Source organism: Ruditapes philippinarum, unplaced genomic scaffold (genome assembly GCF_026571515.1).
Source record: "Ruditapes philippinarum isolate M1 unplaced genomic scaffold, ASM2657151v2 ctg4287_1_1_1_1, whole genome shotgun sequence".
Taxonomy (NCBI): domain Eukaryota; kingdom Metazoa; phylum Mollusca; class Bivalvia; order Venerida; family Veneridae; genus Ruditapes; species Ruditapes philippinarum.
The window spans coordinates 36170-53337 of NW_026852319.1; the positions used below are offsets into that span (position 1 = coordinate 36170).

The window sequence follows — 17168 nt, forward strand, 5'->3', positions numbered from 1 at the left end:
TGTAAAACTATGCTGGATTATTTTTTTGTACATTTGTTGTATTGAAATGTTCAATAAAACGATAGTGTTGAACCATTGCATTTCTTAACTTATGTACATTTAATCAGTAATCATAAATGTAATCTGATTACTCCTGTCAGTAATCAGTAATTTAATCAATTACAATGCGGTATAGATGGATACTGAAAATAAGCTATTTTCGCGAAAATAAGATCGCGACTACGAAAATAAGATTTATTTTTTAAATAGTGCATTTATCTGTTGAAATAATTATGTAAGTAATATATTTATACATTCATTGAATGAATTTACAGCAGATTAAAATTTCGGAACCAAAAAAAATATTTTAAAAAGTGAAGTTTGAGCCGAAAATACGATCGTACGAAAATAGCTTAAAGCGAAAATAGATAAGATAGGGTCTACGAAAATAATATTTATAAAATAACCAGAAACAACGACTACAAGAATAAGATCTACTGCATATAGAATATGTACGAAAATAAAATCTATACTGTACAGTACTCTACGAAAATATATAAGACCCATAGGTTTGAAAATTATGTATGAAAATACTACATGTACGAAAATAAGATCCAATTGATGGTCTATACGAAAATAAGATCTGTAAACAATTAAAATCCGTATATATGAATTGATATTTGTACGAAAATTAGATCTAATTGAAAATATGATCTATGCCAAAATAAGATATATATACGAAAATGAGCTTTGTTAAAAAAATACCTGTATGAAAATACTATACTGTATATGTACGAAAATAAGATCTGTAAAAACAATTACTGCATGGATTGATATATCTGCACGAAAATAAGATCTACTCGTAAACGAAAATAAGATCTCTGCAAAAATAAAATCTGTATGAAAATTATGTTTTCGACAAAGATTTTTACAAATATTTTTATAAGATCTGTGAATATGAAATTTGCATGAAAATGATTTCCTTACGAAAATAAGATCTATACGAAAATAATACAAATGTATTAGTATGAACATAATATCTGTTTCAAAAATGATACGAAAAAGAGATCAAAATCTGTAAGATATCTATAAGAAAATAAGATATCAATATGGAAATGATTTTACCAATATAAAAGATAATTAAAAATACGTGTAGATTCTAATATGAAAATAATATCTATATTAAGTAAAAGAAAGTATATAACTTTATTGCTTTAAGTGCTTTAATTAGATAATGCATAAACAAGTTATTTCTATTGAAATATAATGAATTGAAAATGAATTGAATTGAAATATTTGAGAGAAGGCAAAAACTAATGAAACGTATGACACGTGCACATGACTGTCGGCAGCAATCAATGCGCTAATACGATGATTGGATTATTGGATTTTCGCACTTACCGTAATTGACACACACTTATTAAAGCCCATCATTAAAGGTGTTTATTGGCGATTTATCATAGTCACCAATCAAATTTTCATATAGATATCTTATTTTTTACAGATTTTGTTATCAAAAAGATATATTTTTACACAGATCTTATTTTCGTTAAAGATCTTATTTTATAAAGACATTATTTTCATTTAGAGTCGTTTTTCATATCATTCTGATAAAGATATTATTATCATACAAATATTATTTTCGTATAAATCTTATTCCTATACAGACATTATTTTCGTACAGATCTTAATTATTTTCGTATAAATCTTATTTTCACAAGGATATTATTTTCATACAGCTTTTATTTTCACAGATCTTAAGTCATTTTCGTATAAATCTTATTTTCACAAGGATATTATTTTCATACAGCTTTTATTTTCACAGATCTTATTTTCTTAAAAATCTTAGTAAAAAACAGACATTATTTCATACAGATCTTATTTTCATATAGATCTTATATTCGTGCGTATTATTTTCTTACAGATCTTATTTTTTTCGTATAGATCACATTTTCTATAGGATCTTAAATTATTTTCGTATATATAGTATTTTCATACCGGTATTATTTTTTTACATATATTATTTCCATATGTATCTTATTCTCGTAAGGATATTATTTTCATGCAACTTTCATTTTCACAGATCTTCCATTTGTAAAAATCTTAGTCGAATACAGACAATATTTTCATACAGATCTTATTTTCGTATAGTTTTATTTTCAATAGGATCTTATTTTCGTACATATAGTATTTCCATACAGATGATATTCTCAATTATTTTTGTACGAATATCAATTCATACAGGTTTTGACTTTGAATTGTTTACAGATCTTATTTTCGTACATGTCGTACTTTCATAAATAATTAGTACTGTTATGATTTTATTTTCGTACGGTACATATTCTTATATAGATCTAGATCTTATTTTCGTAGTCGTTGTTTCAGGCTGTTTTTGCAATAGTTCTTTTTTTTTTATTTTGATACTTTTTCACCACAAACATTTCTTGTCTTTTAAGAGAACATTTCATTCTTAATACTTATTTGCAAAATTATTAAAAGTAAAGTTAATACTATTTTAATATAAGTTATGAACCATGTAAATCTTATATATATTATCGTAGATGCCATCTTGGTTATATGTTCATGCGTTCTTACTATACTAAATTTGGAATATTTACCATATTTGCCGCACAAACGTCTAATATTTCATTACAAAAAATTTTATTCTTCATTATTTCATTCAAACAAATCATTTAATAACAGCAAAAATAGTTTTTGATACATTATATCAAAAATAAATCTTATTTTCGCAGACCTGATCGTATTTTCGATTTACGATTTACACGGCAATTCAAGCTATTTTCATACGATAGCATTTTCGGCTCAAACTTCCCTTTATTATTTATTATTTCATTCATACAAATCAATTATTAAGAAACAAAAAATACGTTTTTAATACAGTATATCAAAAAATAAATCTTATTTTCGTAGACCCGATCTTATTTTCGCTTTAACGGCAATTTTGAGCTATTTTAGTATGATAGTATTTTCGGCTCAAACTTAACTTTTTCAAAAAAAATTTGGTTCTGAAATTTTAATTTGCTGTAAAATCATTCAATGAATGCATAAATATATATTTTACATAATTATTTCAACAGATAAATGCACTATTTAAAAAATAAATCTAATTTTCGTAGCCGCGATCTTATTTTCGCGAAAATAGCTTATTTTCGGTATCCATCTATACCCATTACAATGTCAAAATGGAGTAATCAGTAATTTAATTTAATCAAGCATTTTGACAAATAATCATAATTTAATCGATTACAATTGTCAAGTAATGGCCCCATGTCTGCTTTATAGTACTGCAGTAGCCAGTAGTGGTCTAAAACTATTCTAACTTATAAATATGTCCTCGGATTAAATGATTTGCATGTTCTGTGAAATGAGAAAAATGAATGATTCCTAACATTCTTTCTTTATTCTGGGAAGATTACATATCACAAGCAAATCAATAGACGTTATAACCATATAACTGTCATATCGATAAACAAGTCTCAATGAGCAGATAAGTACGAGTTGGATAGGGGGCGAATTTGGCAGATATTTGTGTCATTTCTTACTACATAATGGTAATACTAATACCTCCTTCCTCTCTTTGACCTTTACTCCTGTGTTTCCCATGTTTGTGTGCTTTATTTTGTTGTTTCAAAGGACCTGACCTGTGAATCTGCATTGTTTATTTTTTTGACAGAAAACACGTGTTTTTGTTGCAAGCGGTGTCATCAGAAAGTTATGTCGTGAGATTTAAAATAAAAAATAGTTGCATCAGGTTCACAATAGTTCTATAGCCTATAAAAGAGAAATAAGAAAGGCAATTTTAATAAATGTAAGACATTTGTAACACATTTTCATATATGAAGTGTTATACAAACGTACGATTTTAGATTGTGGTCAGTTGAATCAGGTAAGGAAATATTGGAAGTTGCTCTTTTTCGGATAGACTTTATTTCGTATAAGACATGGCTAGAATCTGTCCGCAGATATATTTAACATTATGATTTTACGCAATATTATTTCTTTCAATATATGTGTCACAGGGTGACGCTTGGAGTTGGAATACCATTTTGCAGCCCTACCAACTGAGCTATCCGGCCGCCTACAGTTACACATCTTCTCCTTCTCCCCTAAATAGTGAACAGTTCTTAACCGTCACATACTCCCCTGCTAAATTGCAATTCGTCCTCAATTTACTCAGGGTTACAGAGAACCCCTCGTTGGGCGACAAATGTTTATAGGGTGAGAAAAAATGTGCAGCTTGACCGAGGATGGGTGCGCTGCACGAGTAACTCTGGAGCATGGTGTTTTTAACCTGTTTTTAGCTGCACTTGATGTTCCCTTCACTCATGTTAATAGTCACAATTGTGCGACGATGCTCCAGAGGGGCCCAGTACATTACCCGGAAGAAGAAGTCTCAAACCCAGGACCCTCGGAATATCGTTTGGGGCTTTACCGGTTCGCGGCTCTACCGACATAGCTATTGGGCCGCTTACACATCTCCCCTAAATAGTGATCAGTTTGTAACTGTGAGATGAGGTATGTTCCTCCAAAAAAAATCACTCAGACCACTTCTACCTAGGGAAATGGTTTACTGTTTTGTTGTAAGGGTTAGAGGGTTAGGATTTTAAAATATGGATATTGCTCCTGTCAGATTCTAAAAGTACTCCATGGACATTCTGAATTAGTAAAATTATAGTCACTACCCCTAGAAAAAATAAAAATGAAAATATTTATATATATATATATATATATATATATATATATATATATATATATATATATATATATATATATATATATATATATATATATATATATATATATATATATATATTTAGTAAAGATATGCAACTTGCTGCTCATTTTTCAGCACTCCTCTTAAAAAAGTTAATGTGAACTCAAGGCTTATAGCTCCAACTTTTTTGCACCAAATTTCAAAATTTTGGTACCAAATGTTAGGGAATTAATTGATTACTGTTAAAGGAAATAAAACTGTCATTTAAATGATTTCAAGTAAAAAGTAAATATATAATCTTGAAGTCCCTGCAAATGTGGCACAACAGAGATGTGACCAATGAAAATGCTCCATACAAAAATATATAGGGAAGTAATTTACTGCACTGGTTACTTTTACAGAAATTGACATAACGAAAAAAAGGTTCATTATAGTTTGGTATGATGATTTGATTGAACATTTGATTTATTAGAAATAACAATTAAAATTTATCACTTTTAAAAGCCCAATACAAAATCTATTCATTCATTTCGAAATAAACTGCTGCTTAGTTCGGTAATTTTCACAAAAAGCCCAGCGGTCATATCTCTGTTGGAGCTCACTTGCTGAGATTCGAGATTAAACATAGCTACTTATTACTTAAAATCAGTGCAATGACAGAGCTCTCTAAGATGCAGATTCAACCTTTGCATGATACTCAATAAATTAAAAAGGGTCCCTTAGTAGACCAACTTATAGATTAAAATAGAAATAGCCCTATGAATGTGATTATTTCATATTTTTGCTTGGGGTTGCCCCCCTAGACCTCCATAGATCATATCATTCTTAGTTTGAGAGGAAAAATAAATATTTACAACTTTATATATTGGTTATATTCAAGTGCTCTTTTCTTCATTCTGTCAATCATTGAATGTGCACAACAGACACTTCAAAAGGTTAAGCGACTCAGGGTCATCATGGCCCTCTTGTTTTAATTATCTCCCTTTATGTTATTATTTTCTGGCTCCTTATATTTTAGCCAGTGTCAAAACATTTCATGTTCCTAAAATGTAAAAATGAAATTAATTCATATTTTTAAATTACCACCATTTCTAATTATCTCTATCGTAATTTCAGAATAAATCGAACAAGTGACTTGCACAGAAAATTCTGTACGGTAAACAATGAAGATCTCAGAGGTGTTAAATTGCAGTTTCTCCTCCTGGTATCCCAGGTTTAAGGATTACACTATCAAAAGGTTAACACTTTTTTTGTAACATATTTGTGATGCTTTCTTAATATGATTTAAGTGAATAATTTTCTGGAGTATACACTTGAATGTATATTAATTCATATTTAATTATGATTTAAATAAAATTTGATAAATTAATGAAAACTGTTATTTATATATAAAGATACAAATGTAATTTGAACTCTGGATTGGAATTATTTATGTATAATATCAGAAACTTGTAAAGCTCTGTGATAATATTAACATTCAGGCATCAAGTGCTATGTTTTTATAGTTTAACTATTATATTTTGTTTTCCATTTGTAGTACACTGTAAGTGCTAAAGATGACATAAAAGTGAAGTATTGTAGGCACCATGTGATACTTTAATGTAACTATGCTTTGAAATATTTCAGAGCTAGTGATGATGATATATTTATTTGTAATTAAGTTTTGATGGTAATTATTCTTCTCCAAAGCATTGTTTAAAGGAGTTTAAGTTTTATTTTGTTTTTTATTTCCAGTCAAATCCTTCCATTGCCACAGGAGTTTGTAGATTACCTTCTTGCTGACCAAGTTGTCCTGCCGGAAGGGTAAGTTTTATATAGGCTATAACTTATATATTATTAAGTACTCAAAAATAGACTGTAAGGTACTACATAGACATTATTCCATTTATGTATGTGATGGTAGACAGGTTAAGGTAGTATCACTGTAATGCTTTCCTGCCAAATAATTATAACATCTGGGAATATCGTAGCAAGTTTGTTATTTTCGGAATGTTATTGTTTTTTTTTTAATCTTGCGCATTTGTTTATTTACAATGTGAAAAATAACATTTCGGAAATGCCCGATTTATTATGATATTGGCCAATGTTAGAAATTTTATTGGTGAGAAAGCATTACAGTAAGACTACCTTAAAATGGAAATATTTTAGACAGTTATATACTTTAATCATTACTCAAAATAGCACACAACAACAAGTTTTAAAATATAACAGCTGATACACAAAAAGGTTATAAGTTAAGTTACTAAATGTCAAACTTGTATTGTCAGGGTGAGAAGAATGTGCATCCCAATTAGGATTCAAGCATAGGGCCCTCAGAGTAATGTTTTGCAGCTCTTTAGCCTGAACTATTTGTTTAATAACACATTTTCTCTCCAATTTATGAAGATTTCTATACCATGATAGATTATCACCATGGCAATTTCTGCTATTATTTTAGGACAGTTGCTATGTCAGCTAGTGACTCCGATACAGAAGACAACAGAAATACTGAGGTAAAGTAACATAATGATGCATGTAGTTAGTTAATTATGCCAATAGTAAACAGTCCACCCAGTGTACACATTGGTGAACTTTGACAAGACTTGGTACAGCTGGGTGAAGTTGTGGCAGAGTGGTTAAGATCTTTGACTTCAAACCACTTGCCTGTAACCTTTGTGGGTTTGAATTCCTACAGGGACTTTGGATTCTTTCATGTGAGGAAGGTATCTAGCTAGCTTATGAAATGTTGGTGGTTCTACTCAGATACCCTGAAATAATGCATAGAGGGACACATGAGGTCTTTCTTTACCAGTAAAGCTGGAAAGTCGCCATGTGAACTTTACTGTGCTGGAGTGACATACATTTAAAACAAAAGAAAATGTTATTAATTTTAGCATTTATATAGTAATATCATTCATCAACTTTTAATTCCATTTTCAAACAGGACAATATCATTATACAAATATAACATGGTAGAGGTTATTAACCAGGTTTTCAATTTTGAAAATCCTGGTTATTAGATTGGGGTATGGCGGGCGGATGGGCGGATGGGCGGATGGGCGGCTGGGCGGATGGGCGGATGGGCGGCTGGGCGGATGGGCGGATGGGCGGGCGGGGCGTCAAACGAAATTGTGTCCGCTCTGTAACTCTTCAACCCTTTGAAGAATTTTGATGAAACTTCAGACAAATGTTTACCACATCAAGATGACGTGCAGAACGCATGTTCCGCATGGCTGGCTCCAAGGTCAAGGTCACAGTGACATTAACATTGAAAATCCTGTCCGCTCTGTAACTCTTCAACCCTTTGAAGAATTTTGATGAAAAACTTCAGACAAAATGTTTACCACATCAAGATGACGTGCAGAACGCATGTTCCGCATGGCTGGCTCCAAGGTCAAGGTCACAGTGACATTAACATTGAAAATCCTGTTTACATGATTTTAACTTGATTTGTCAAAACGAAATTGTGTCTCTGCTCTGTAACTCTTCAACCCTTTGAAAGAATTTTGATGAAACTTCAGACAAATGTTTACCACATCAAGATGACGTGCAGAACGCATGTTCCGCATGGCTGGCTCCAAGGTCAAGGTCACAGTGACATTAACATTGAAAATCCTGTCCGCTCTGTAACTCTTCAACCCTTTGAAGAATTTTTGATGAAACTTCAGACAAATGTTTACCACATCAAGATGACGTGCAGAACGCATGTTCCGCATGGCTGGCTCCAAGGTCAAGGTCACAGTGACATTAACATTGAAAAATCCTGTCCGCTCTGTAACTCTTCAACCCTTTGAAGAATTTTGATGAAAACTTCAGACAAATGTTTACCACATCAAGATGACGTGCAGAACGCATGTTCCGCATGGCTGGCTCCAAGGTCCAAGGTCACAGTGACATTAACATTGAAATCCTGTTTACATGATTTTTAACTTGATTTGTCAAACGAAATTGTGTCCGCTCTGTAACTCTTCAAAACCCTTTGAAGAATTTTGATGAAACTTCAGACAAATGTTTACCACATCAAGATGACGTGCAGAACGCATGTTCCGCATGGCTGGCTCCAAGGTCAAGGTCACAGTGACATTAACATTGAAAATCCTGTCCGCTCTGTAACTCTTCAAACCCCTTTGAAGAATTTTGATGAAACTTCAGACAAATGTTTACCACATCAAGATGACGTGCAGAACGCATGTTCCGCATGGCTGGCTCCAAGGGTCAAGGTCACAGTGACATTAACATTGAAAATCCTGTCCGCTCTGTAACTCTTCAACCCTTTGAAGAAATTTTGATGAAACTTCAGACAAATGTTTACCACATCAAGATGACGTGCAGAACGCATGTTCCGCATGGCTGGCTCCAAGGTGCAAGGTCACAGTGACATTAACATTGAAAATCCTGTTTACATGATTTTAACTTGAATTTGTCAAACGAAATTGTGTCCGCTCTGTAACTCTTCAACCCTTTTGAAGAATTTTGATGAAACTTCAGACAAATTTTTACCACATCAAGATGACGTGCAGAACGCATGTTCCGCATGGCTGGCTCCAAGGTCAAGGTCACAGTGACATTAACATTGAAAATCCTGTCCGCTCTGTAACTCTTCAACCCTTTGAAGAATTTTTGATGAAACTTCAGACAAATGTTTACCACATTCAAGATGACGTGCAGAACGCATGTTCCGCATGGCTGGCTCCAAGGTCAAGGTCACAGTGACATTAACATTGAAAATCCTGTCCGCTCTGTAACTCTTCAACCCTTTGAAGAATTTTGATGAAACTTCAGACAAATGTTTACCACATCAAGATGACGTGCAGAACGCATGTTCCGCATGGCTGGCTCCAAGGTCAAGGTCACAGTGACATTAACATTGAAAATCCTGTTTACATGATTTTAACTTGATTTTGGCAGTCAAAGGTCATATCATCTTTGGAGGTAATTTAAAAAAGATATGATATATTATTTTCATGTCTACTTTGTAACTTGTTTTTCATTATACAGAATTATCAATATAATTATAGTGAACAAATTCTTCTGTGCTGAACTCGTCCTACATTTCTCAACGGATTTTGTTCAAACTTTCACAGAAGCTTTGTCATCAAGCACCCTGGCACATATTGTCGGGGTTTTGTGATTGGATAGTTTTTGACCTAATTATGGCCCTTTGTTTTTTTCCTTATACATAATATTATAGTGAAACACTTCTTCAGTGGCAAATTCCTCCTACATTATTTCATGTTTTACAAATTGCACATAGTTACATTGTTTGTTGCTTGTATTTGTATTTCAAATACAACATATTTATCTACAATGATGGATAATTGAAAACCTGGTTTCATGGCATTGCCATGTTTTCTTTTTTATATTTTGGGCTTGGGATGAAAAATAACCCTGGGAAATATAAAACTTAAAACATGTAATTTTTCAGGATGTTATAGAAATTTGGGGAAAAACAAAATATTTTAAAAATCAAATGGGGAAAATGGTAAAGTTAATACATCAAAGTTATATTTAAAAAAAAAGATGTAAATACATGTATATGCTTGTATATAGTACAAAAACAAATCTTTTAGTGTTAATGATTGAATACTGCTTATTTAAAACAGCACTATGGGGAATGAGTGATCTTACATTTCCTATTATCTCTCACAAACATACTTGATCATACAGAATCTACAATTTTACCTATTTTTTTCATTTGAGGTGCATTGTATCTCCCCTTTGCAGTTTAACCAGTATTGTTATTAACTTAAGAAAAGTTGCTTTGTGAAATTTTTTTAAAAATAAGTCGAGAAAAGAGAAAAAAATTCATATGGAATATTTTATGAATTTGGTCACATTTTAGGTTGAAAAACATATTTTTTGTTTTGCTATGTATTGATATGAGTGATTGATACCTTTATGAACATGATGAATGAACATTGTAGGAAATGTACTACATTCTTCCATACATTATATACAGCTACTTTTCTGTGTTTTCCAGTTTTCTAAGCACCTGTTAGGAGGATATCTTATTTTTCACTACTTCAAAATGGAAACAACATGTGATGCTTGCATGATCAAAACTCCTTATACCTAATATCCATATACTGTAACATAATAAATGTTTAGATGAAGTTAGCATATTTTCTTTTTATTCCCAGGCTCCAAGTTTTCCAGAATTTGAAGTGTTATTGAAGAATACAATCAAAAGATTAGGTGGGCAGGTTTTCCCAAAATTAAATTGGTCAGCTCCCAAGGTAGGTAAACAAAATATTCTTTGTGTAACATACTTAAATATTGTTTCCAATTCTGGCATTCCATAGTTTCAAAATAAATGAAGTAGTTAAAGGACTGAATGAGAGTGACATGCAAGTCAACTAATTAGCCTGGTAAGATGCACTTTTCTATATGTTAACACTTGTTGAAAACTCGCATCTAATGTCAGATATTGATAGGAATTTCCACAAGCACTGTTCTATTGCACCACTAAAGTAAAAAACTCTTTTTTGGTAAGTTGAAATGTCAATAAACACCATTAACAGAGCATGCTACATACATTTAATAAGGATTGGAAATGCTTCTATAACCTTTAAGTAAGGAAATGTTTGTTCACTTGTAGGACAACCATCTTTGAACTATCTATAAATTGACACAATCATGCTTTGTTCTCTGAAGAAGTTGAAATTTTCTGTGAATGTTAAACCAAAGTGTTGTAACTCAAAACCACTTGCCCATAATCCCTTTATTTTGAATCCCAACAGGTATTCTTTCATGTGAGTAAGCTATCAAGCTAGCTTACAGAACATTATTGGTTTTACACAGGTGCTCGTTCATGCTTGAAATAATGCACAGAAGATAACATTTCATCAGTAAAGTTATGACCAATACTGAGTTGGTGCCACATTAAAAAAACAACAAAACAACTTAATCATATAAAATGCTGATTAAAGATAAAGGTAAATAAAATTTTAAGATTGTTAGAACATAATCGTCAACATAATGATGTTATTGTTTCAGGATGCTACATGGATATCATTTGATAGAACATTAAAATGTACATGTACCAGTGATGTCTACCTCCTGTTAAAAAGTTCAGATTTTATATCCCATGATCTCACACAACCGTAAGTGACTGTCGTAAAATTCTCATAACTGTTAGCAAGTTTATTGTATAATATAATTGTGACAATATCCTGTGACTCTTATGTATGTTTATTACTTTACTTTTTTCTCATGAAATGTGACTAAAGTACTCACTTAAAATGAAACATGGTTATACATTAACCATGTTATTCCCTCCCCATATAACTGTATAATTTGCATATACGTTTTGATGCACATGCTACATTCATCTTTGAATCTAAGATAATGAGAGTTTGGTGAAATAGTTTACTCAATGTACAACAATGTTATGGAAAATTACATCCTGGAATCTCAGATATGGGCAGTTTGGTCAAATGTTGCACACAATGTACACCAATGTTACAGAATATGAATGAATGTTTTAAAACTTACGTATTTTCTAAATGTTTGTCGGATGGTTTGTTGGCAAGTTGGAATAGTCTACATGTATAATCCAACACTGTTTTCATATCCTTTTATCGGACTTATGTGTAAGTCTGTAAAAAAATTTGTTTCTTGATTTTTAATGCTTTTTGATATGATATTGCACAGTATGTTATTAATTGTATTTTAACACGCTTTATGTTTATATTACTGTGCATCTGAACTTCATACTTTGCTATAGAATACAAGAACGCAGTCAATATGAAGATATATTTCCTAATTGGGCATCTCTCAAGATAAATGAATGTAGTGTAAATATCAAGCATATTCGACTGTGACTATTTAATATGGGTGATAAATTTACAGGTTTAAACATTGTTGTGATGACGAGAATTTGAAGAACGAGACCAGTGTAAAATACGAGCTAGTTCTGAGGAAGTGGCAGGAGTTGAACCCGGCATATGAATTCAGATGTTTTGTTAAAGATAACAAACTCATTGGTATGGTGTTTCTCTATGAATTTTGTACGTTAACAGGAAATAAAAATTTGTTCCGGAACAGAATATAATTTAAATAAATCTTTACAGGATTGATGAGTACCTCAAGTACTTGGGCATATCTAACAGGTTTGCCAGTTGGATGATTTTGGCTGAGTTATGGCCCTTGAATATAAAACTTAAAAGGCATTTTGGCCTGTTAATTACTTTTGTGTTGCCTGCTACACCGTTGTTGCTGCATATAACAAAGTAGCAAAAACTTACAGGGAGCACTTCTCCATGGTCTGTCTTTCAGTTTGTCCATCTGTCTGTGTGCACAACTGTATGGGATAGGGGGCCATCAAACTGTAAACAGAACAAAAGAGAACAATAGAGTTCATTCCCTAACAAAAAAAGGAAGGGGCAAATGGCTTTAAAGAAAAAAAACCATACATGTAGAAATGGCCCTTTATTCCAATTTTGTCGCACATTTGTTGGTCTGTCATAAAATTTGCTAAATGGACCATCATAGGCGACATGTGATCACCGATTGCTCTTGTTTTATATTTTGTTTTAATTTAGCATGTTGTATACATAGAGGATATTGAATGAGTGTAGGTTTAATACTAAATTTATTGAACGAGTTGAATAAAATCATATTATGCGAGCCTCTGGCGAGCATAATATTGTTTTATTCAACGAGTTCAATAAATTTAGTATTGAATCTACACGAATATAATATTCTATTTATCACATATATAAAATAAGAACGGATAACTGTTAACAAGAGTTATTTTTATTTGACGCGCCTATAGTGTAACGCTGACATTAGCGCGCTTTAACGCTATGTTTATAGTGCAAATGACGTGACGTCAAAGTGTTATTACACTAGTGTAATATCGTCTAGTGTAATATCGTTTTTATTAAATGGCTTTATTACACTCCTGCGCCGCGGTTTATGTGATAAAAATATTTGTTTGTTTACAGTAATCTTGTAATTTTACATAGTATGGAGTGTATGTCAGGTGAAATTTTCATTCTTTTATAATATATTCTGTACTATTACATTACAGGAATATCCCAAAGACATAATGACATGTATTACAAATTTATACCAGAAAACAGACAGGAAATCATTTCAGACATACAGGCATTCTATTACCACATTGTGAAAGACAACTTTCCTGATAAAAGTTGTAAGTATAATTGTTTAATTACAGGATAAACAGTTCTGTATGTTTGTACGACTTCTTTTGTTAGCTACGCTTTTCAAAGAAAAAAAGTGGAGGTATTGTCCTGACCCTTTGGTTGGAGTTGGCATTGGTTAATCTTTTTGTTAAGGTCTATTTTCTTAGAAACTATTATAAATATTGACTTCAAACTAGGTTTACATGTATACACTTTTGCAATATTACTGAAAAGTAAGATGTCCTAGTTTAATTTATCTCAATCAATGGCTTTATTGGAAATAATTGTTCTCACAACTATGTCATTCTTTAATATAATGTTGATTAACATAGCCAAAATTTATTTAGGGCTATAAGATTTAGTTGTCAGTATATTAAATGTATATTTTCCATGTTATATGTACATTCTGTTTTATTATAAAGCTAACTTTGCAGACTTGTTATGACTTAGAGTAGGTAATTTATAATATATGTTTATGATCCATTTCATTTACTACCTTAGATTGGTTATACTTTATATTCTGTAGAGCAAATAAGATCAACAAATAACTTCATCTGATGCTGTTTGTAAAATTTCAGTAGCATTGTTAATGAACTACAATGAAGCTTGACTTTTAGGAATGATCAAGGTGGGGGATATTATGTATGATTTAATATTATATTTATTTTTCTTTCCAGATTGTTTCGATGTATACCGAAGGTGTCAAGTAAGTACATGTATACAAAATGTATTAGTTTTTACAGTAGTATTAACTCTGCTTTTTCCTCTTACCATAATGTTTTCTCCCTTTATCTACTTTTGATTGAGTGATAATTGTGGGCTATTTTTTGTTAAATCACAAGTTTTTCTATTTCGAATAATTAAGGGAAAAAGATTCAATAATCCATATTTTTTGTGTTTATTTTAGGGCAAGTTGCTATTGTTGGATTTTAATCCATTTGGACGTGTGACAGATGGTTTGTTGTATACATGGGAAGAATTAGAGAGTGATGATTTATTACCAGCCGATGACACCCAACATCATGTATTAGTCATTTTACTCTTCTGTCTTCTGAAAATGCTATATTTATTTCACAAAAGCTCTTTAATTTGGTGTTCTGTTTGCAAAATACTCTTATACTCTTCTGTCCTCAGAGGCACATTGAGCCACTGAAATGCTATTATATTTATTTCACAAAAGCTCTTTAATTTGATGTTCTGTTTGCAAAATAACACTTATTGGCATTATAACTTAGCCATCTCTTGCTATTTGGCTTTTAGTGAAGATATAATAATCTAGTAATTTTTATAGGAGACCAAATTGCTAGAAAAACAAATTACTCTCCTAAGATTAACAGCATATAACATTCTAATCTGATTTGTTTTATCAAATTACACACATATAGATATTAAAAGTATATGACGGTGTTCTTGGAGCAATACCTTGCTGGAACCAAAGTGATTAGCATTTGCCTGCAGTATAGAGCCAGGCCAGCTTACACTTTAACATGCACTCTGACTAAACTCTATTGGCTCACCAACTTCAAATCTTCATCTTGATACCCCTATTATTGATAATGGATATTTCCAAAAATGGAAAGTGTACAAAACAAGTTAAGAAATTTAGCAGATTTAAATGTTAGCCAAAATGTTTATTCTAGGTTCCAGAAATGAGATGTGTTGAATCACCGTCTGGAGTTAGATCTAACCCCTATGGAGCATACGCCTTCCCTAAAGATTTTATAGACATTTCTAGTGGTGATGATCCTGCAAAGCTGATACAGTTGTTACAACTGGTAACTATTATATCCTTAATATCATGTAAAATTAGACAAACTGTGTATTGGTATAAAGGCCCCCACGGTTACAGGTTTTTATCAATCGTAAACGTTGAAGATAATTTTTACCGTTTAATCGAAATGACCATATTGTCTTACCAAATATCTTAATTCTATCAATTCTAAGTGATTTTTTTCAAAGTAAAAAATGGTAAATGGGTGTTTACAACCCTCCACACAGCATTACCATGCAATAATGGCTTGTGACATAATAGATTTTTGGTAAAGTTGATTTTCCTTTGATCTTTCAAGAGCGAAATAAGGATACAATGCAGAAAATGTGTGCCAACTCAATTGTGATGAATCCTGAACATTATTTATTTGTACATGTGTTAGAAATAGGAAGTAAGTTATCATTTGGAGACTGGAATACATAAGTGTAGGATAGCACATAGATGTACCACTGTTTAAACAGTATCGTTTCGGTTCTTAGCAATTGTTTCAACGTTTACAAAAAATGTGAAGGTGGGAGCCTTAATTGGTATAACCAGTTACTAAGCTGGTTGAGTAATAATATGATTTAGCTTATTGAGTTTCCATTATTATAGAATAGCTAAAGGAGTATTGAATAATATACCTCATTGTGTATTAATATGATTAGCCCATTGATTACTTGTATAATTTAGCTCATTGTGTATTGATATAATCTAGCCCATCATGTATTGATATAATGTAGCTCATGGAGTATTGATATACTTTAAAGTTATTGAGAATTGATATTTGAAGCATAATGTTGATTGATACAATTTAAGTTGGGTATTGATATGATTTAGTTTATAACTTAGTTTATTGAGTATTGATATAATTTAAGTTAATGGGTATTGATATAATTTTGCTCATTGAGTATTGATATAATTAAACCATAAATTTTTGTTTTAGAAAACACAAGAACAGAATGGAACAGTGTCAAGTGATGAGGAATCTACTGATTATCCTGGGACATGATGATGTATTAGTGCTCTGTGTTTTAAATTTGATGACTTTTATAAAAAAAATTTCCAATATTCTCTAGCAGTGTTCTGAGCAGCCGAGAAGGCTTTTTCCCCTTAAGAAAATAATTGAATAATGGAAGATAGAGGCACTTTCATACCTTAAAATAAATCAGTGTTATGTATTTTGATCCAAAATGTTTCAAGATGTTCTTTTGTAACAAATATTTATATTTTCATCATTTTAAAATGCCAGGGCATTTTTTCTTGATTCTCCCAGTTTTACACAATAATGTCCTCTAAATAACAGTTTAAAACTAAAATTGACTTCTGTAAGAAGTATTAAATGGATAATTACATGAAAGTTAAACATTACAGGTCAGTTAATACTTAAAGTAATATCGCCTGTACAATGTTGGTGAGAACCTTATTCTTCTTACATGTCTAAAATGTCCCAAATCGGTGATGAATGTGATAGTATTACAGTTCTAGTTTTGTCTGTGGCATTTTGTGTCCCAGGGTTTTTTTTTATAGAAAATGGTCTGTGACTAAATACAATAGATATATTTTTGATTCTGTA

The 17168-nt window shown here is 31.5% G+C and overlaps 2 protein-coding genes across 2 annotated transcripts in view; one reads left to right on the top strand and one right to left on the bottom strand.

Annotated features, from left to right (window-relative positions):
- Positions 1–3721, bottom strand: part of LOC132756635 (pre-rRNA-processing protein TSR1 homolog) — a 30267-nt gene extending 26546 nt beyond the window's left edge. Inside the window, exon 1 of the mRNA XM_060747757.1 lies at positions 3565–3721. Within this exon, the coding sequence (XP_060603740.1) occupies positions 3565–3655 (91 nt within the window). The 5' untranslated portion in view covers positions 3656–3721. The remainder of the gene's footprint in view (positions 1–3564) is intronic.
- A 24-nt stretch (positions 3722–3745) lies between these two features.
- On the top strand, positions 3746–17168 carry LOC132756646 (cell division cycle protein 123 homolog). Its single transcript, XM_060747770.1, has 12 exons — positions 3746–3886; positions 5831–5951; positions 6449–6517; positions 7152–7206; positions 10834–10929; positions 11690–11796; positions 12545–12678; positions 13728–13850; positions 14520–14548; positions 14750–14866; positions 15483–15617; positions 16539–17168. The coding sequence occupies exons 2-12, from the start codon at positions 5878–5880 to the stop codon at positions 16602–16604; spliced, it is 1005 nt and encodes a 334-aa protein (XP_060603753.1). The 5' UTR covers positions 3746–3886; positions 5831–5877; the 3' UTR covers positions 16605–17168.

Bases quoted from the DNA above. Each gene is read 5' to 3' on its own strand.
- LOC132756646 (XM_060747770.1), top strand. From the start codon at position 5,878: ATGAAGATCTCAGAGGTGTTAAATTGCAGTTTCTCCTCCTGGTATCCC. The intron at 7,207-10,833 runs GTAAAGTAACAT...TTTTATTCCCAG, and splicing joins AAGACAACAGAAATACTGAG to GCTCCAAGTTTTCCAGAATT. The intron at 15,618-16,538 runs GTAACTATTATA...TTTTTGTTTTAG, and splicing joins TGATACAGTTGTTACAACTG to AAAACACAAGAACAGAATGG.